Source organism: Aegilops tauschii, chromosome 3 (assembly GCF_002575655.3).
Source record: "Aegilops tauschii subsp. strangulata cultivar AL8/78 chromosome 3, Aet v6.0, whole genome shotgun sequence".
Classification (NCBI taxonomy): Eukaryota; Viridiplantae; Streptophyta; class Magnoliopsida; order Poales; family Poaceae; genus Aegilops; species Aegilops tauschii.
The window spans coordinates 327,795,147-327,816,677 of NC_053037.3; the positions used below are offsets into that span (position 1 = coordinate 327,795,147).

At 46.3% G+C, this 21,531-nt stretch overlaps 1 protein-coding gene across 1 annotated transcript; it reads right to left on the reverse strand.

The window, feature by feature from the left end:
- Positions 1–18,541: 18,541 nt before the first annotated feature.
- Positions 18,542–19,453, reverse strand: LOC109763889 (uncharacterized). Its single transcript, XM_020322757.4, has 2 exons — positions 19,178–19,453; positions 18,542–19,084 (listed from the first exon to the last, which is right to left on the reverse strand). Exons 1-2 carry the CDS (start codon positions 19,274–19,276, stop codon positions 18,773–18,775), a joined length of 411 nt encoding a protein of 136 aa, XP_020178346.1. The 5' UTR covers positions 19,277–19,453; the 3' UTR covers positions 18,542–18,772.
- Positions 19,454–21,531: the final 2,078 nt, after the last annotated feature.

The window sequence follows — 21,531 nt, forward strand, 5'->3', positions numbered from 1 at the left end:
GCTAGTAACCAGGTGTGAAGCGTGCCAGTTCCATTCGAAGAAGCTTCATCAACCAACTCAAGCCCTTCAAACAATTCCTCTCTCCTGGCCATTTTTGGTCTGGGGGCTCGACATACTGGTCCCTTTCCCCCGCGCTGTCGGGGACTTTGAGTACTTGTACGTTGCAATCGACAAGTTCACAAAGTGGCCGGAGGTGGAAGCAGTGAGGAAGGTGACCGCACAGTCTGCCGTTAAGTTTTTCAAGGGGCTAGTCTGCTGTTTTGGTGTGCCAAACCGAGTCATCACCGACAACGGCACGCAGTTCACAAGCCACACCTTCATGCAATACATCCAAGACCTTGGCAGCAAGGTCTGTTTCGCTTCCGTGGCACACCCACGGAGCAACGGCCAGGCGGAGAGGGCAAATGCTGAAGTACTGCGAGGCCTGGGGACCAAGACTTTTGACAGGCTGCACAAGTGCAGAAGGCGCTGGATCGATGAATTGCCAGCGGTTCTTTGGTCAATCTGAACGACACCAAATCGAGCCACCGGCCAGACACCCTTCTCCCTCGTTTGCGGGGCAGAAGCAGTTCTCCCCACGGAACTCACATACGAGTCACCACGAGTGCTCGCTTATGATGAGCTTGAGCAAGAGCAATTGCGGCAAGATGACGCAACGCTCCTCGAGGAAGATCGTCTTTGGGAGGCTGTGCGAGCAGCGCGCTACCAGCAAGCCTTGCGCCGCTATCATAGCCGCAAGGTTCATGCCCGAAGCTTTGAGGAAGGCGACCTTGTTCTTCGGCGCGTTCAGTCGGCCAAGAATTCCAACAAGTTGACGCCGAAGTGGGAAGGCCCTTATCGGGTAATACGAGTCACCAGGCCTAGCGTAGTCCGCCTGGAGACCGAAGATGGTATTCCAGTGAGCAACTCCTGGAACATCAAACATCTTCGCAAGTTTTACCCACAAGGTGCGGTTGCCGGGCCTCCCGGGAAGCCACCCTTTTGTACAAGCCTTGCCGACAAGGCATGTAACCCTTTATACAAAGCCAGGCGCAGACCCTGAGCATAAATAAATGAAGCGCTGGCGCCCTAAGTTTTAGCATGCATGCTGGGTTGAGTCCCTCCCTCGGTTAGGGTTGATAGTGCTTAGCGGCGACTAACCCCTAGCATATGAGGTCGAGTATGCATCTTTATGTTCTTTCCCGTCCTTTTTAGGTTCACAGGATGCATGAACATCTCTGCTGGGCTGTTTGGAGGAAAGAGGACAGGCCGACGTCCCGACCCCGGCAAGCCAAGGTTGCCGGGGGCTGCAGACCCAAAGGTCCGACCGCAACAAGCCAAGGTCGCCGGGGGCTGCTGAACCAGATAAGTCTTTTATCCCCTAGTATGCATTCTAGTACATAATTGGGACATATGAAACCTCGTTTATTCCTAGACCACCGTGCTCCCCTTTTCCTGTACCCAAGAATTATTCCCTGGGCCAGAACTTGGTTGTAGTGTGGTAGCGAGGAAGTAAACGAGAGGCCTAGACCTATTTCACTCCTGCCTCCGCCGAAAGCGTGAGTATGGTCATGATTGAAGTAGGGAAACGACAAGGCCTGTTGCCGGGCGTCGATGTTTATCTTAAAAATAACAAGGATTCACTCCTTGGCGCGGGTCTCACTCACGCACAAAGAACCCGACAAGCCCCCTTTTTCATTAATATGTTCCAAACAGCTACAGTTCATACAGAACGCAGGCGTGAGCCAGGGGATTACAAGATCTAAATTTTACAAAGGCCCATAGGCTTAAAGACTAAAAAGAGATAAGGTGCATGTAATCCCTTTCTTGTCCCTCTCCTCAGGAAACAGAACAAGATAACGGGAGGGCAAAAAGAACGCCTAGGCGAGGCACGAGCACCAGAAGGCGCCAGGAGAGCATCCCGGCGGCCGCCCCAAAGAGAGGCTGGTGATGATAATGAAGGGAGAAGAGCTGGAAGACGAGGCAGTGGGCCGGCAATACGTGATGAAGGCGTCGGTCCCTGCGTACTCCGACTTGACGGCCCGCCACCCGCCTTCTTCGTCTTCTCCGGCCTCCCAAACCAGCCGCCCAAGGAGGCGACCCCGAGAAGTTCAAGGAGCTGGCAATGCAGATGGAGATGCTGCCGGCGGCGCCTTGGACGGCGCGTCCGACACCTAGTCGGCCCCGTCATCCTCCCGCCTGCTACCCTCGTCGTCGCTGTCGCTGTCCTCCTCATCACTCTCGCTCGAGGAAGAATCTTCATGATCGGAGGAGCTCTTTGGTCAATCTGAACGACACCAAATCGAGCCACCGGCCAGACACCCTTCTCCCTCGTTTGCGGGGCAGAAGCAGTTCTCCCCACGGAACTCACATACGAGTCACCACGAGTGCTCGCTTATGATGAGCTTGAGCAAGAGCAATTGCGGCAAGATGACGCAACGCTCCTCGAGGAAGATCGTCTTTGGGAGGCTGTGCGAGCAGCGCGCTACCAGCAAGCCTTGCGCCGCTATCATAGCCGCAAGGTTCATGCCCGAAGCTTTGAGGAAGGCGACCTTGTTCTTCGGCGCGTTCAGTCGGCCAAGAATTCCAACAAGTTGACGCCGAAGTGGGAAGGCCCTTATCGGGTAATACGAGTCACCAGGCCTAGCGTAGTCTGCCTGGAGACCGAAGATGGTATTCCAGTGAGCAACTCCTGGAACATCAAACATCTTCGCAAGTTTTACCCACAAGGTGCGGTTGCCGGGCCTCCCGGGAAGCCACCCTTTTGTACAAGCCTTGCCGACAAGGCATGTAACCCTTTATACAAAGCCAGGCGCAGACCCTGAGCATAAATAAATGAAGCGCTGGCGCCCTAAGTTTTAGCATGCATGCTGGGTTGAGTCCCTCCCTCGGTTAGGGTTGATAGTGCTTAGCGGCGACTAACCCCTAGCATATGAGGTCGAGTATGCATCTTTATGTTCTTTCCCGTCCTTTTTAGGTTCACAGGATGCATGAACATCTCTGCTGGGCTGTTTGGAGGAAAGAGGACAGGCCGACGTCCCGACCCCGGCAAGCCAAGGTTGCCGGGGGCTGCAGACCCAAAGGTCCGACCGCAACAAGCCAAGGTCGCCGGGGGCTGCTGAACCAGATAAGTCTTTTATCCCCTAGTATGCATTCTAGTACATAATTGGGACATATGAAACCTCGTTTATTCCTAGACCACCGTGCTCCCCTTTTCCTGTACCCAAGAATTATTCCCTGGGCCAGAACTTGGTTGTAGTGTGGTAGCGAGGAAGTAAACGAGAGGCCTAGACCTATTTCACTCCTGCCTCCGCCGAAAGCGTGAGTATGGTCATGATTGAAGTAGGGAAACGACAAGGCCTGTTGCCGGGCGTCGATGTTTATCTTAAAAATAACAAGGATTCACTCCTTGGCGCGGGTCTCACTCACGCACAAAGAACCCGACAAGCCCCCTTTTTCATTAATATGTTCCAAACAGCTACAGTTCATACAGAACGCAGGCGTGAGCCAGGGGATTACAAGATCTAAATTTTACAAAGGCCCATAGGCTTAAAGACTAAAAAGAGATAAGGTGCATGTAATCCCTTTCTTGTCCCTCTCCTCAGGAAACAGAACAAGATAACGGGAGGGCAAAAAGAACGCCTAGGCGAGGCACGAGCACCAGAAGGCGCCAGGAGAGCATCCCGGCGGCCGCCCCAAAGAGAGGCTGGTGATGATAATGAAGGGAGAAGAGCTGGAAGACGAGGCAGTGGGCCGGCAATACGTGATGAAGGCGTCGGTCCCTGCGTACTCCGACTTGACGGCCCGCCACCCGCCTTCTTCGTCTTCTCCGGCCTCCCAAACCAGCCGCCCAAGGAGGCGACCCCGAGAAGTTCAAGGAGCTGGCAATGCAGATGGAGGTGCTGCCGGCGGCGCCTTGGACGGCGCGTCCGACACCTAGTCGGCCCCGTCATCCTCCCGCCTGCTACCCTCGTCGTCGCTGTCGCTGTCCTCCTCATCACTCTCGCTCGAGGAAGAATCTTCATGATCGGAGGAGCTCTCCACGCAACACTTTAGGCGAGTTCCCATGTCCCCAAAAACCTTGACGGAGAGCACACCGTTCTCCATTAATTTGAAGTAGAGAACAAGCCCCTCCATCAGGCTATGGACGCGAGCGAAGGTCTTCCATCCACGACGAAGGTACATGACGTGAGGGGCGGGAAAGTCGACGTCGACCCGCGTGCCGCCGTTTCTGCAGCCCCTCATGTGCAACCTCAGGGTCTGCGGCGGGTCGAACTCCATCTCCCGAGCAAATGGAGTGGGAAGACGAAGACGGCGGCGCACCGGCCGGTGCAGCCTGATGAAGAACTCACGAGGCTGATCCCCGACGTGGCCCTCCATCGGAGGAGGGGCTGCTGGTGGAGGCGAGGCCGATGCGCCGCCCCGTCCTCCTCTTCCCCGAGCACCACGACGACCTCGCCCTCACCCCCTCCCCCTTCCTCTCGTGGCCGGCTCCGCCACCACGAGCTCTTGAGGAGGAGGGGCGCGCTGTCGAGCGGAAACCCTCGACGCTACCGTGGAAGCACCACCGCGCCCTCCCGCCATAGCAGAGGAAAGAAAGGAGCCAAGATGGGAAGAGATGGATGATGAAGGATTGAGGGATACCCCCCTCCCTTCTTATAAAGGGGCGGGGTCGGGACTCAGCCGCCCCGCTCAACCAGCCATCCGGGGGCGCAAGGAATCCGGACCGACCTGCGGCCCCAATCAGCGATGCTCGGCCCCCCGCCCCGGCGTAGAAACCCGCGTGTCCTGCATCCGCCGCCTGCCCTTCCGACACATGGGGGACACATGGCGAACAGGTCAGGGCTCGAATGGCGAGTGGAGCGGTCGTTTCGCGCCCCATGATCAGGAGGGCGTGGGAATCATAATGACCGCGCCCCAGGTCCACTTAGTAAATGAGCCACGCCTCTGCGTCTTCCTCTATTTTAGGAGGAAAACGCGGACCGCCTCTTTACTGTTTGGCCCGTGGGATGACGCGAGCAGGCCACGATCGCCCTACGCACGACCCCCACGTCACGCATTCAACATGGGTCGTGGGGAAGAACAGCGAGGGAAAAAGCTACTGCAGTAAGAAGGATTCGGCCCCACCTACCCGCGCACCGTTCTGGGCCCAGCCCAACAACGTGTTGCGCTTATGTGTGGCCTGGGCCCGGGGGCTCCTGTTGGTGTACAAAGATAGGGGCTCTCCTTTGTACCCCTTACTTGTGCACAGGCAGTCAGAGCCGCGCCTGCGGCCACACCTAACATGGCAAGGGAGGGAAACCGAAGCACAAGGCAACAAAAACAACGCCAAGACCAAGAACACAAAGAGCACAGGGACGAAGCAGGTTCCCCCGGCAAGACCCTTGCCGGGGCAGCTCGCCCAACACCAGTGGGGCGCGCCACCCTTGAGCCCACGGCTTCCAACATAACCAACCACGAGGGGACGAAGGCTCGGGAGGCGCCTCCATGGTGGCATGCAGATCTTTGTCAAGATCATAGATACACAAGTTCAGATGAGGACTAGAAGACGACGATCCTCGGCAAGATCCTTGCCGAGGAGATCCACAAGACCCCCGGCGAGATCCTTGCCGGGGACAACCATGCTACCGCGGCAAGACCCTTGCTGGGGCCCGGCAAGACCCTTGCCGAGGATGCCTGCGGGTCCACAGCCAGGCCCGCATCAACCAAGACTCCGCCACCGTTCGCATGCAGCTGCCAGCCCAACCAGCTGGGCAGGCACCTGCGTGGCAACATGCGGCTTTCAGGCCAACTCAGCAAGCACCTGCGTGGTGGCATGCAGATCTTTGTGAAGGCCCTGCCACCGCGCCACCTCAGCAGCCTGCCTGCCTGCATGGCACTGCACACATCGCTGGCCTGGGCGCGTGTCGAAGCGAGGCAAAGCGGCGACGGACGGGACGGGCCTCGTTCCCGTCCCCGATAAAGCTAATGGACACCTAAGTAGCGCATTTAATGCGCTTTGTCCCGTAATGCCGGGCGATAAGCTCGCGCACTGTACACCTTTCCACCTCCTGTGTGCCACTGTGGCAACCCCTTTTCAACTATAAAAGGAGGCCCGGAGCATACCGGAGAGGGATTCGGCTCTTTGGAACTACGCAGCCACCGTAGCTAGTTCGAGAGCTCAACAACACTCTAAAATACACAACAAAGCAGGACTAGGGTATTATGCATCCTCGCGGCCCGAACCTGGGTAAATGATCTTTGTGCTAGCTCCTAAACCTGCTCTTCTCACAACCCCGCGCCCGCCAACCGTAGAAGGGATTCCAGTGATCCCATAGGTGTCGTTTCCCCGACAGTGATTGATGAAATCATCACCGATGGGTTGCGTAGTTTAGTCCATGTGCGATGTGATTTGCTCAGTTGGGCACACGCGTCGTGCTAGCTCTGTTACCCACCACTTCCCTATCGGATTCCCGCCACCGGCGATTGCCCATTAGCCTTGGCGGCACGCGGCAAATGGTGGCACAAGCTCTACCTATAGCCCTTCTACTTTTCCAAGCATGCCAACCCACCGAAGCGCTCTGCCAGCAACCTCCTCGACGAGGAAAACAAGCCGGCCGGTACAGGCGCCATGGCTCGTCGAGGCCGACGGCATCCACGGCAACGCGATGGACGATGTCGTGTTGCGCCTCATCACCAGGGTTATGTTAATGTGTTTAATTAAGTCTAGAGGATCACTATTAAAGGCTAATGATTAATATTTAAGGTTAAAAGATTATGATTAAGGTTAATTGCCCTATGTCAAAATGAATGCTTAATGTCTAGGGCTAAGTGATTTCAGTTAAGGTCTATTTTGCTACGGGATCAGTGCTAGTCAGAATTTTATGATGATTAACATGTTCTATTACCTATAGCAATGCCACATTTTTGCATCAAGTTTGGTCAATTAGCACTATTTTGGTTTGTGTTAAGCAAATAGAAAGAGGGGAATCAAATGAATCGCTCGAATTTTCCCCAAATTAGCAGAAAACCTAACCTAGAACTTTTTCCCCATTTTGAAAATCCGCAAGTTAGAGCCTAAATGTATGATTTTTTAAGAAAAGATGATGTTTTGGTGCTCACCTAGATGACGTCGGCCTCTGGGGTCTGCACGGCCGTTGTTGTTTCGTGCACACCATGGTCGGGATGCAGCCGTCCTTCGGGATGTCACACAGGATGATGAAGCAGCAGCTGTCGGGGCTGCGCACTAATGGACGCATGCATGTCGTGGCTAGGGTGCCATGCACCTTGTCGTCACCCCAAACGGTTGCGCCGGCAGCCTCCGGCGAAATGTCTCCCCAACGGTGCTGCCTAACGGGCCATGTGCATGTCGCCAGTAGCTACTCTCGATAGAGGAGCGTGCTGGACTTGTCCACTGCACCCTCTTCCGGCGAGGGCAGCCACATCACCACCGTGGCCGGCGAGCATCAGATCGCCGCGCGGCCACCACTCATTTGGACAAAGCAGGAAAATTGGGAGGAATAGGGAAATGGGGGCTAGTGTTTGACCCTTCAGTGGTTTTGCTCCTCTACATGGCGATTGGAGTTGTCGACTCGATCTGATCTAACGAACGAGACCAACACGGCTCTTCATGGGCCGTCAGCCCCTTGATGGGCTGCTTTCGCAGCCGGGCCTCGGCCTAGGTTTTCCTAGGCTAACATGAAGGTTTTATGAGATTCTTTGTTGTTGGGCCGACTAAATAATGTGTAGCCGTCGGCTATTGGGCAAACTAAAGTTTTGTAAGTTCTTTTTCTTTTTTATTCAGTGCATTTTTGGTATAATGATTATCCTCCAAATGTTTTGCACTGTTAAAATTGAAAATAGCTAGAAAAATCATGTTGTAAGTTATGTTTTAGTTTTCTGAATGAAATGGAACCCATGGTGTATTAATGTGATCATTCTTCTTAATACAGACCAGCGTAGTTTTTCAATTTTGAATCACTCCGTCAATTCCTTATTATTATTTTCCCAACCGTCATATAATTCAGAGATAAATTTTGCATGAAAATTGATCAAACCAACTTAGGTTAATTATTATGCAGTTTAATTTAATCATGATGTTCTTTTCCTTTACTTATGATATTTTGAAATTATGACAGCTTCCAGTCCTCGTGGTTTCGAGATCGTGCCACTTACTCGAAACAACTTCCAAACATGGAAGGACTCGTTGTTGTTGCACCTCGGCTAGCATGAGGTTGACCTTGCATTGAGGGAAAGTAAACCAGTGGAACCTAAAAAGGATGCCACTCGGGATGTTGAGCTTAAGAAAGCCTATGATGCTAAAGTTGAGAAGTGGGAGAGGTCAAACAGAATGACACTCCTAATTATGAACTTATCTATCTCGACTGAGATTGAAGGCGCTATCCCCGCAAAAGAGAATGCCGACGAATATTTAAAATCGGTGGGCATGGACGTGTGAGGGAATACATTTTAAGTATTAGCAATGCTGAGGCAAAGCTCAAAACCATGAAGTGTGACATGAATGAAGAGATGCTTGTGCTCTTAGTTTTTAAGTCACTACCCTCACAATTCAATAAATTCAAGATAAACTATAATTCTTTTCAAACTAAATGGACACTACCTGAACTCATTGCATATTGCGTTCAGGAGGAAGAGAGAATAAAGAGTGAATAGAAAGATCAAGCTTTTCATGTTAACTCTGCAAAGAGGAAGCATGATATCAATGCTCATAGCAATAATGTGCCCAACAAAAAGCAGTTTTTCAAAAAGAAACCTCCAAAGCCTAAGCAATGCAATGAGGCAAGTTGTTCACGATCCTCTCCTCCAGTGGCTACTCCAGTCAATCTTACAAATGTCATTGGAGAATGAATTTGCAGCCTCTGCAAACAACCAAATCATATCAACGCGGACTGTCCAAGTTTTCTTAAGTGGCTGGATAAAAATGGTAAGGACGAGATCACTCTTGTGAATCTTTGTATGTTGATTTTTCTGAATCTACATGGTGGATTGACTCAGGTGTGAATGTTCATGTCGCGAATTCTTTGCAAGGATTCCATATAAGCTATACCCTAAGAAGGGGTAAAAGAAGGCTTAATATCGCGAATGGGGAGGAGGCTGAAGTTGAAGTCATGGGCTCCCTCACCTTGAAGCTTGATACGTGTCCAATGTATCTATAATTTATGAAGTATTCATGCCATGTTTACAAAAAAAATTATCTGGTTTTGGTATGATTAGCATGGAACTAACCAGGACTGACCCTGTTTTCAGCAAAACTACCATGATGTTTTTTTGTGTGCAGAAATGAAAGTTCTCGAAATGAGATGAAACTTTTTGACAATTTTTTTTGGAACAAAAGAGACCCCCGAAGCTTCGTGGGAGGGCCAGAAGAGCCACAAGGAGGGCACAACCCACCACGGCATGCCAGAGGGGCCCGGCTTGTACCGGTGGGTTGTGCTCACCTCGAGGCCCATCTTACCGTGAAACCAATGCCAAAAATTCCTATAAATATAGAAACCCCTAGAAATAACCCTAGATCAGAAGTTCCACCGCCGCAAGCCTCTGTAGCTAAAAAGGCATTAAAGAAAAATGCTTGTTGGAGACAACCCAACACTTTTACCTACTATTTTTGTGTGTTCACATGATTAATCTACTGTAGTAATCATGTTTTATAGCATTTGTTTCAATAAAGTGCCAAGTAAAGCCTTTGGGATAGTATGGATGCTAGTTGACTTGATTCTGTGCAAAAACATAAACTTTTGCACTCAGTGCAGGTATTTTAAAAATTCACTGGAACGTGATTTTGATCTTAATGTTTTGTAGATGTTTATAAACAAATTTCCTACGTTGTCCTAATTTTTCAGAATTTTTGGAGTAGCAGAAGTATGGTTAGACTACAGATTACTACACACTGTTCTGTTTTTGACAGATTCTGTTTTCAATGCATAGTTTGCTTGTTTCCTAGTTTCTATGGCTTATATTGCTCAATATAAATTGTGGAAATGATAAGCTACAGTAAGCATTGTGTGAGAACAATTATGCATCTTGTCTTTGACAGTACCAAAGTGAATGGTTTGCTCTTTATCATACTAACCTATCTCACAAAGTTCCGTTAAGTTTCGTGTGATTGAAGATTTAAAGTTTTGGGTGAGATATCGATATGAGGAGAATAAGGAGTGACAAGAACCTAAGATTGGGGATGCCCAAGGCACCCCCAAGGTAATATTCAAGGGAGATCCAAGCAACTAAGCTTGGGGATGCCCCGGAAGACATCCCCACTTTCGTCTCCAACATTATCGGTAACCTCACTTGGAGCTATATTTTCATTCGTCACATGATATTAGTTTTACTTGGAGTATCATTTTATTTTGTTAGGATTTTCTTTATGTTATTTACAATAATTTTTGCATCTTTAATTTCAATAAAAGTGGCAAGGATAGCCTTCACCATGCTTATTTTGCAAGTATATGAGTTGCTGCTTCAAAATAAAAAGTTTATTGCTGTTGAAAAAATTCCCGAGAAAAGTAAGAATGTGAGAAAATTTTGAAACGTTATGCACAATAAGCTATGATAAATTTTCTATAGTTTCGTAAATTTTCAGAATTTTTTCAGTTACATAAGTATTTATATTCTTGCATCCTTTACACACTATACTGTTTTGACAGATTGCTGTTATGTTTGTATATGTTTGCTTGTTTAATGATTTTATTTGAGGATAGGACTATTAAATATGCAGAGGCATTTAGTATGCAATGTTAAATAATAATTTTAGTGATTTTCTACAGTAGAGAATGATAAGGTTATCGCATTGATTTATACTAACATATCTCACGAGTTCTTGTTGAGTTTTGTGTGGATGAAGTTTTTAAGATTTAGGGAAACCGTGAGATAAAAGGAATTAAGGAAACACATGAGCTCAAGCTTGGGGATGCCCAGGGCATCCCGAGATAATATTTCAAAAAGTCTCAAGCATCTAAGCTTGGGGATGCCCCGATAGGCATCCCACCTTTCTTCATCAACAATTATCGGTTAGCCTTGGTTGAGCCTAAGTTTTTGCTTCTTCACATGATCTGAAAGTTTTTAAATAAAAGAGAGTCCTCAAATAACTACCCATTTACTTAACTACTCGCTTGAACTTCACTTATATCTTTTTTGGAGTAGTTTCTCATTTGCTCTAGTGCTGCACTTATATCTTTTTGAGCATGATGTGCTTTAATTTTTTTTGAAGAAAAACTCCCATACTTCACTTAGATTTATTTAAGAGTTAATAAATTTTTGAAGAAATTCTCTCATGTTTCACTTATATTATTTTGAGAGAAGAAAATTTTAGCTCATGTTCTTCACTTAAATTTGCTTGAGCTTGTCAAAAGCAATTGCAACTTATGAAATTAGTCCCAAAGTGATAGATATTCAAGAGGGATATAATAAGTACTTTCATGAAGATCATTGGACCAAATAAACTTGATTCTTTTAATAGTTTTGAGATATGATGATAGTAGTATGTGAGTCATGTTGGTGAGTAATTATGCTTAAGTAAGAATATTGGTGTTAAGGTTTGTGATTCCCTATGCAAGCACGAAAGTCAATATTTATGCAATGAAATTACATCCTACTTGTGGTGCATTATTCGGTGTTAGTTATGTTCAATGCTCGTTTATGTGAATTTTCGTTTCTTGGTTGGTTGCTTCTCAATCTATTTGCTAGCCTCCGTTTGTACTAAGTGGGAATACTACTTGTGCATCCAAACTCCATAAACCAAGTTGTGCCATATGATTCCACCATACCTACCTATATGCGGTATTTCCGTGCCGTTCCAAGTAAATTTGTATGTGCCAACTCTAATTTTCAAAATTAATTTCCCTTTTGTGTGCCCATACCGCTCATGAAGCGGCAGGGGGTGGCCGATATTTTCCATGCTAGATGTGTTATTCTCAAGATGAGTGTTTATTCACTTGTTATTGCACGAGAGTACGACGGTAATAGGGATGCCCAGTCCCGAAATGAAAAGGAAATTTACTTTATGTTGTCAAATAATAAATTCCTTGGAAAGTGTTGTTATGGACGGCACCCGTGGATACGGCTAGTCGTGGAGTGTGAAAGTATGGTGGAAAAAGGAATAAACTTTATTTTATGTTTGGGAACCGCCTATGATATATCTAGCATGGAATGTGTTGGGAATTACTCGGTCGTTTTTGTTGACGGGAAAAGTATGCCTCCCAAAATATTTTTATCTCTCAATTTAAGCTTTGAGCTCTCGCACCTCTACAAATCACTGCTTCCCTCTGTGAAGGGCCTACCTATTTACTTTATGCAATTTTTATTTGAGTCTCCATCTTCTCTTATAAAGCACCAACTAGGGAGGACTATTGTCATACTTGTGCATTGGATGTAGCTAATATTTGAGTGTGTTTCATGAATAGATCAATGATTAAGCATAATGGGCTAGGGATAGCTTTCTTTAGCGTTGATATTTTGAAAGACATGGTTGCTTGTTAGTATGCTTGAGTATTGATGTCTTCATGTCAAATTATAGACTATTGCTTTGAATCATTCAAGTCCAAATGTCCATGCTACAAAAGAAAGAGTATATGATGAGTATGATAGGTAGCATTCCACAACAAAACTTCCGCTTTCAATTGCTACTTTAGCATCATAAGTTTTATGAGAAAGAGTTGTTGTTATGATGCTAGGAAAAGTGATTGAAATTATCATTGATCAAACTTATGCACTTTAATTACACTTCATAAATTATTTCTTTTATCATTTACCTACTCGAGGACGAGTAGGAATTAAGCTTGGGGATGCTGATACCTCTCCAACGTATCTATAATTTATGAAGTATTCATGCCATGTTTACAACAATTTTATATGGTTTTGGTATGATTTGCATGGGACTAATCCGGACTGACGTTGTTTTCAGCAGAACTACCGTGGTGTTGTTTTTTGTGCAGAAATGAAAGTTCTCGAAATGAGCTGAAACTTTTTGATAATTTTTTTGGAACAAAAGAGACCCTCGAAGCTTGATGGGAGGGCCAGAAGAGCCACGAGGATGGCACAACCCACCACGGCGCGCCATAGGGGGCCGGCTTGCCCTGGTGGGTTGTGCTCACCTCGAGGCCCATCTTAGCGTGGAACCAACGCCAACCATTCCTATAAATACAGAAACCCCCAGTAATAACACTAGATCAGAAGATTCGCCGCCGCAAGCCTCTGTAGCCACGAAAAACCAATCTAGAGCCCATTCTGGCACCCTGGCGGATGGGGAAATCATCACTGGTGGCCATCTTCATCATCCCGGCGGCCACCATGATGAGGAGGGAGCAGTCCACCCTCGGGGCTGAGGGTTTGTACCAATAGCTATTTGTTTAGTTTCTCTCTCTCTCTCTCTCTCTCGTGTTCTTGATGGCACGATCTTGACGTATCGCGGGCTTTGTTAATATAGTTGGATCATATGGTATTTCTCCCTCTCTATCTTGTTGTGATGAATTGAGTTTTCCCTTTGAGATTTTGTTTTATCGGATTGAATACTTTTATAGATTTGAGAGCACTTGATATATGTCTTGCATATGAATACCCATGGTGATAATGGGGTATTATATTGATTCACTTGATATATGTTGTGGCACTCAACTCGCGGATTCCTGAGGTGACATTGGGGTAATCTATGCATAGGGGTTGATGCACGTTTTTGTCCTTGTTTCACCGGTAGAAATCTTGGGGCACTCTTTGAGGTTCTTTGTGTTGGAACGAGTATTATGAATCTGAAATGGTTTGGTGCATATCATATAATTAACTCATCGATACTTGTGATGACATTGGAGTATTTAGGTGACATTAGAGTTGGTTGATGTGTATCATATGGTGTTATTTTAGTACGAACTTTTGGATAGGTCGAACGGAAAGAATAACTTTGTCTTATTTTAGTACGAACTCTTGAATAGATCGAATGGAAAGAATAATTGTAAGGTGGTTTCGTACCCTACAAATAATTTCTTCTTATGTTCTCTGCTAGATAAGAACTTTGGAGTGATTCTTCATTACACGTTGAGGGATGGTTATATGATCCAATTAGATTAGCATTTTTTGAGAGATTGCACTAGCGAAAGTATGGACCCTAGGCCTCATTTTCAAGCATAGCAATACCGTTTATGCTCCGTTTTATCAATTGCTACCTTGTTGTTTATATTGTTCTTAACACAGAAATCAATATCTACTATCATTACTACACTTGTACCACCATCTCTTTGTCGAACTAGTGCACCTATAGAATTTACCATTGTATTTTGTGTGTTGGGGACACGAGAGACTCTTTGTTATTTGGTTGCAGGGTTATCTGAGAGAGACCATCTTCATCCTATGCCTCCCATGGATTGATAAACCTTAGGTCATCCACTTGAGGGAAATTTGCTACTGTCCTACAAAACTCTGCGCTTGGAGGCCCAACATGAGTCTACAAGAACAAGTTGTATAGTAGACACCAAAGCTGCACACCGCCTTCCTACTTCAGCTCAAGGACGTTCTTTATGTGCCTACATTGAGTAGGAACTTGATTTCAGTTTCATGTTTAGATGATTTTGATTTTCATTTTACCTTAGGGGAGAAACAATGTTTTTTAAAGTATTGTAATAAGGATGTTGGCCTCACCGTCTGAAGAGGCAAGCTTTATATGTTAAATCTTTCCAATTGTCCTATGTGTGTGAATCTCTGCGAGATGAATATGAATGAACACAATCATGAAAAAAATGGGAGAAGTAGCAATCCTTCTTCAAAATTATGGCATCGTCGCTTGGGCCACATTTCGAGGGGGGTGGAATGATTGATTAAAGTAGACATACATCATCCGCTAGATTTCTCTGATGCAGGCAATTGTATAGACTGTATTAAGGGAAATATGTGGAAACAATTAAGAAAGGAGTAGTAAGAGCCACAAGGGTCCTTGAACTTAATCATACTGACATATGCAGAGCTTTTAACGTAAAGTCTATGGATGGTTTTGATTTATTCATTACCTTCACAGATGAGTTCTCTCGCTATGGCTACATTTACCCTATACATGATTGATCAGAACCTTTTGACAAATTTAAGATTTATAAAGCTCAGGTTCAAAATCAACTCAACCTAAAGATCAAAGTAGTATGGTCTGATCGTGCGGAGAATATTATGGCAGACATGCTCATTATGGGCAAATTCCAGGACCATTCGCAAAATATCTTGCTGAAAATGGAATTATTTGTCAATATTCAATTCCCAGTGAACCTCGGCAAAATGGCTTAGCTAAGCATCGCAACCGTACTCTTATGGATATGGTATGTATCATGCTTAGTCATGTAAGCTTACCCGTAAGTCTTTGGATGGATGCATTGAAAACTGTTGCACACATCCTGAATCTTGCTCCAACTAAGTTAGCACCGAGCACACCTTATGAGATGTGGGCGAGAAAGAAACCGAGCTTGAATTACTTGTGTGTGGGGGGTGGGGGGCTTCCCGGCTGAAGCTAAAGTATTCAATCCACATATTAAGAAGTTGGACCAAAAGACAATTAGTTTTTTTTCATTGGGTACCCTCACAGAGGAAAAGGATACCGCTTTTATTGCCCGGGTCATACCACCAAGTTTGTGGGAACCAGGCAAGCAATGTTTTTGAGGATAATGAAGTCGCTGAGGTTAGGACAATTGATCTTGAGGAGAAGCGGGTGTATGTTCCATCCGAGACCATCCAAGAGAACTCTATCCCTATGCATAATGTGTATGAGACACCTGGTGATCCCGAACCTAAATTGGATCCTCGGTCCAACGAGGAGCCTCAGCATAATGAAGATCCTCAGAATGATGAGGATCGTCAGTCTAATGATGATCCTCAACCCAATGTTAATCCTCGCCTTTCCCGCGTAAGAAGAAATGTACAAACTGATGAGCCTGTGAGAAGATCACAACAGGAAAGGAAAAGGGCCATCTCGAGCAATTTTATCACTTTCATGTGTGAGGATGAAAATGACATAGGGAAGGTACAAGATCTGACATCATATAAGGAAGCCACTAAAAGTGAAGAGTCGTCCAAATGGTTGGTCGCCATAGAAGACGAATTGAAATCTATGAGCTTGGATGATATTTGGGACTTAGTAGAAGTTCCTGATGGAGCCAAAAGGGTTTGCTGCAAGTGGGTCTACGAAACCAAATATGATCCAAAGGGAGCATCGAAAGGTTGAAAGTGAGACTTGTAGCAAAAGGTTTTACACAGAGAGAAGGGATCGATTATAAGGAGACCTTCTCACCTGTGTCAGCCAAAGATTCTTTCAGAATTGTCATGGCACTTGTAGCTCATTACGGTTTAGAGCTCCATCAAATGGATGCCAAGACAACATTTTTGAATGGTGACTTAAACGAAGAAGTTTACATGACTCCCTGAAGGTTTTGTCGTGGAAGGTAAAGAACATATGGCATGTCGTTTAAAGAAATCCATATATGGCTTGAGGCAAGCTTCAAGGCAGTGGTACCTCAAGTTCGACAAGATTATTAGAACTTTTGGTTTTAAAGAAAATGAAGTGGACAACTGCGTATATGTTAAATTTAAAGACAGTAGGTTCACAATTTTAGTCCTATATGTGGATGATATTCTTTTGGCTTGCAGCGATAAAGATATGTTGCATGAGACCAGGAGATTTCTGTCCTCGAATTTTGACATGAAGGATCTCGGTGAAGCCTCGTGTGTCCTTGGCATTGGGATTCATCGAGATAGGTCCAAAGGCACATTAGGACTGTCGCAAAAGGCATACTTTGTGAGTACGCTAAAGAAATACAATATGCATAAGTGCTCTTCCTCGCATGCCCTCATAGTCAAGGGTGATAAGTTTGGGACATTCCAATGTCCAAGGAACCAAAATGAATTTGATCAGATGAAGTCGGTTCCTTATGCTTCAGCTGTCAGAAGCATCATGGATGCTCAAGTATGTACACGCCCTGACTTAACTTTCGTAACCGGGATGCTTGGCAGATGTCAATCTAATCCTGGACCGGACTACTGGAAGGCCGCAAAGAAAGTCTTGTGTTATATGCAGGTACTAAAAATTTCATGCTTACATATAGAAAGTTTGATAACCTGGAAGTTATTGGTTACTCTGACTATGATCTTGCCAGGTGTGTGGATAGTAAGAAATCCATGTCAGGTTATACATTCACACTCGAGCCATCTCGTGGAAAAGCTCCAAGCAAACAGTAGTTGCCTCATCTACGATGCAAGCAGGATATATAGCATATTTTGAGGCCAGTGGGCATGTATGGCAAAAGAATTTCCTTCCCGGACTTAAAGTGGTAGACAACATTTCCAAACCACTGACATTGTACTGTGATAATGAACCCACTATTTTCTATGTGAATAACAAGTCAAGTACTATTGCCAAGCACATGGACCTAAAGTATCGTGTTGTTCAACATAGAATCCAACATCACACTATTAATGTTAAGCATATCAATACGACATGTATGCTTGCGGATCCGCTCACTAAAGGCTTACCACCCAATATTTTTCGTGAGCACGTAGTCGGCATGGGTTTACGGAAACCTTTTGATCTTGGAATTATGGGACCGCTAATATAAACTACTCCCATTAAGTAAAACGTTTTCAATTTCAAAATAAGATGTGTGCTATGATTATTGAGGTCCAATGGCCTTCCATCGGTTGTTGTAACACCTTACTCTAGTATATCATTCCTATGGAGATGGGCAAAAGTTACTGAGCCTAACGATCAAGCAGGAGATTGTTGGTATTGATCTAAGGCCCAATGGGCCAAAGGGATAAGTTAGAAATAAGTTATATTAAGGGGAGAAGGTCACGAAGCAATGTTCGTACCCCCTTGACACCAACAAACGCACCCTGATCGGGGGCAACCCAAACCAACGTGGTTTAGGTCCTCTGATCGCCAACGCCACATATAAAGAGGGGGGCAGCAAACCACGCACGATCTGACTTGTTCACGTGCGTCTACTTTGCCCTCCTAAATCCCAAAACCCTAATCCGATCTAGGGGAGCGGAAGACCTTCTTCTACCTCTGCTCCGATGCCAGGGCAGTGCCGCAGGCACCCGGAGGGACGCCGCTACCCGCTGTGAGCATCTACACCGAGCCTGCATCAAGCAGGCATGGGACTTCACATCGCCTACACCAATGGCTGCTTCATTGGTGGTAAGATCTTGTTCCATCTCTTTGTTCATCGTGATTAGGTGATCTAAAGTCTAGACTAATGTACCTGTTAAGTACATCCCACGGGATTGAACCCTAACATGTATCAAAGCAGAGTAGAAGGAATTTGAGGTTGATGATTTCAAATTTTGACCCCTCAACCATGTTCATGGTGTCATTTGCATATTGGAGAATGGAGATGAGTATTCCAACCTCCAGGGTAATTTCAGAATGAAAATTCAAAACGAAACTCGCCCATATCCTCGGGCGTGAATAATAAAATTGAATGATAAAAGAAGTAAAAAAGTCTACAATGAACATATCTGTGTATTCTAGCTGTGAGCAAATTTTCATGAACTTGTGGTGGTCTAGGAAAATTTGGTTGCATAAAAATCAAGCTTTTTAGAGCACCGATTTCATGAAGCTCAACGTTGACACATACTGGAAAGTAGTATTGCTAGAGTCGTTGCGAACATTACCCGAACACCTCGAGGGCAATGCAAATGCAATCCCCGTGAACCAAATCAATCAACGTGCAGACGGTACAGCTGGAGAATCAAGCCACGCAAACTAGCATAATTGAGTTCGGGAGTTAACAGCAAGAGAAACGCAGCAGGAAGACGAGGAGCAGGAGAGGCAGAGCCATCATTTGCGGGTCTCGTCGTCCTCCGGCTCAAACTCCGGGTCGCCGTCAGGGTGCATCTCCAGCCACTGCTCCTTGGTCCAGTACTCCTTGACGTGCCCCCACTTCTTGCGGAACTTCTCGATCTGGCTGTCCATGACGACCAGCGCCGAGGAGTCGCCGACGTAGTAGGGGTGGTTCCCCGACCAGACGTCCACCGAGTACTCCGGCTTCGTGCCCCCCGTCACCAGCACCAGCTCACCATTGCAGTACACCTTCGCGTCCTCAAAGATCTCCGGGTGCAGCCCCTTCTTCCGCATCGAGCACCTCATCCTCTGCACACGCGCACAGCGCACACGTTAAGGATTCGCAACTGTCTCCTCCAGTTCAGAGCCTTATGAAGTTTAAGTATGGAGTGAGTTCGGTACCTGGGAGGGGACGACGGAGCGGAGGGTGCGGTTTGCGGTTCTCGCGACGGCGGCGGCGCCCGGGGTCGGGAGGAAGGAGGTGGAGAGGGAGAGCGCCATGGCTGACGACTTGTTGCCTTCCTTGCCTGTTTCTTCCTATCTTATCCTCTTGTGCTGCTGATGATTTCTGAATGTTGAGGCCAGTCCGGGATTTCCGGTGGCCGCTGGCTCGGCCTGGTTTTTTTGGGGGGTTTGCTGTGGGAGCTCCTATTCGGCGCTTCAGGCGCCAGGGCTCCCTGCCGCCCACATGCCAACGCTGGTAGGCCGGCCCATGTAGATTCTGAACTCGCTCTGGTTCGCCTGGTTTGCTCGATCGTATTTAGAAAAAAACGAAAACAATCATGAATTTGAATTTGAAAAAATTTCATTGTTTTTAAATAAATCATCATATTTAAAAAATTGTGGATTTAAAAAATTTCATAAAAAGATGAGCAGAACTGTTCCAAGAAAAAATAAGAAAGGAAAGAAGACGGTGTAATTGAGCTTATCAGGTGAGGATGGTGGGGTGGTTAGTGCAGCTAACAAAGGATCATGAGGTTGCCGGTTTGAGACATACGAAGAGCGCAGTTTTTTTGGCCTTAAAAGGGGGGGAAGGGAAAATGGGCTGACCTAGCGCGGAGGAGTGTGCGCCTGTTTGCAAAGGATGCCTAAAGCGCCGAATAGTAAATGTCGTTTGTTGTTTAGTCTGTGTCTTTAGGCAATGTTGTTTACTTTCATTGGGCTGATGGATAGGGCTTTGTCAATTTTGACGGACCAGGTAATTCGAAGCATGTTTAAGCAAAGAGTTAAATACATTTTTCGTACATGAACCTGCACTCAATGTATTGATTCATACATAAACTTAAAACATAATATAAACAAGTCCGACAACTTTTGTTTCAGATACGTTTGCGTATATTTTCGTTAATTCTCCATTAAAATCTGCAGCCCACGCCCCATACCTATGTGTGAGTACCACTTGACAAGGATAGAAATAGAAAATAGAATATAGAAATGTGAACGCAGTCCGCCGCCACGCACGCATCAAGCGATAGCCACTACACTACCTTGTAATTTGTGTTAATGACAGAGATATACTTTATCTATACTGTTTAAAAGAATAATTGACCTAAAGCCAAAATACACACTGCCCCGTGGTTTGGTCAAGTTTCTTTTTCTCAATTTCAATATTATTTTTGTTCGATTCGGACAAAAATTAGTGACACTTTTTAGAATTTCAACTCAAGACGCTGCGTCACATGAGTTAGGTACGCCTCATGCAAAAAGTTACAGTCCATATATGAAAGGTTTCAGGAAGTTTGTAGAATATATTAGAAACTTCAAGAGAACTCCGGAATATATAGAAGTCCCTCTTGGCTTGGCCCACAGGGGACAGCCCCTAGTGCCAAAAAGCCTAAAAGTGGGGCGCCACCCATATAAGCAAAGGGCCAAACAAAATAAGGAAGAGGAGTCCTCGTCGAGTTGGTTCGGAAAAACCAAGGAAGGACTCTTCTCCCTCCCCAATCCGGCCATCCATGGCCCTTGCCTCCACCAATATATGTGGGAAGAGATCCCCCCATCCAATTCTAAGGGGATCTGTCCCACATAACCACGCTCTAATCCCGATCTAATTGGTCTAACGGTTAGACTCCTAACTAGACATGCTCTAATCCCGGTCTAATTGGTCTAATAAGATTGGACTCCTGATCAGACAGAAACGTTGGTTCTCTCTCTCTCTCTCTCTCTCTCTCTCTCTCTCTCTCTCTCTCTCTCTCTCTCTAGTTTCCTTAGGGCTCTTCTTCCGGGATGCCGAAGTGAAGTCGGGTTACTACTTAGAAACGTATGGATACCTTGGAGGGGTCGTCTACTTCGACTCTTGATCGATGGATCACCTTGAAGAAATTCTCGCGACTTTGAGGTATAACCTAGTGGTGGGAATCATCTGCTTCAACGACAGACTACACTGCTTCTGCTACTCTGCTAGTTAGTGAGATCATCATTACCCACCATCTTCATAGTGTTCCTAGATGTGATCTTGTAGCATAATTTTCTTGTTGCGCAACACGTTTCCCTACACTGATTGCATGTAGCGCAAACATGGCACCGCTTAGTCAATTGAGGCCCACCGCCCACTTAAACATCCCAAAGGGATACCCTGCGAGATAACCACAGTTGTGGGATCTCCCCAATCCAACGGTCTAGCACAACCCCACACCTCTCTCTCTCTGTCTGTGTGTGTGTGTGTGACACTGACACATGGGACCCACTCACATCATCGTCTACCTCGCGCCCACACCGCGACGCACACGTCACGCACGACCTCACCTGTTCAGCCA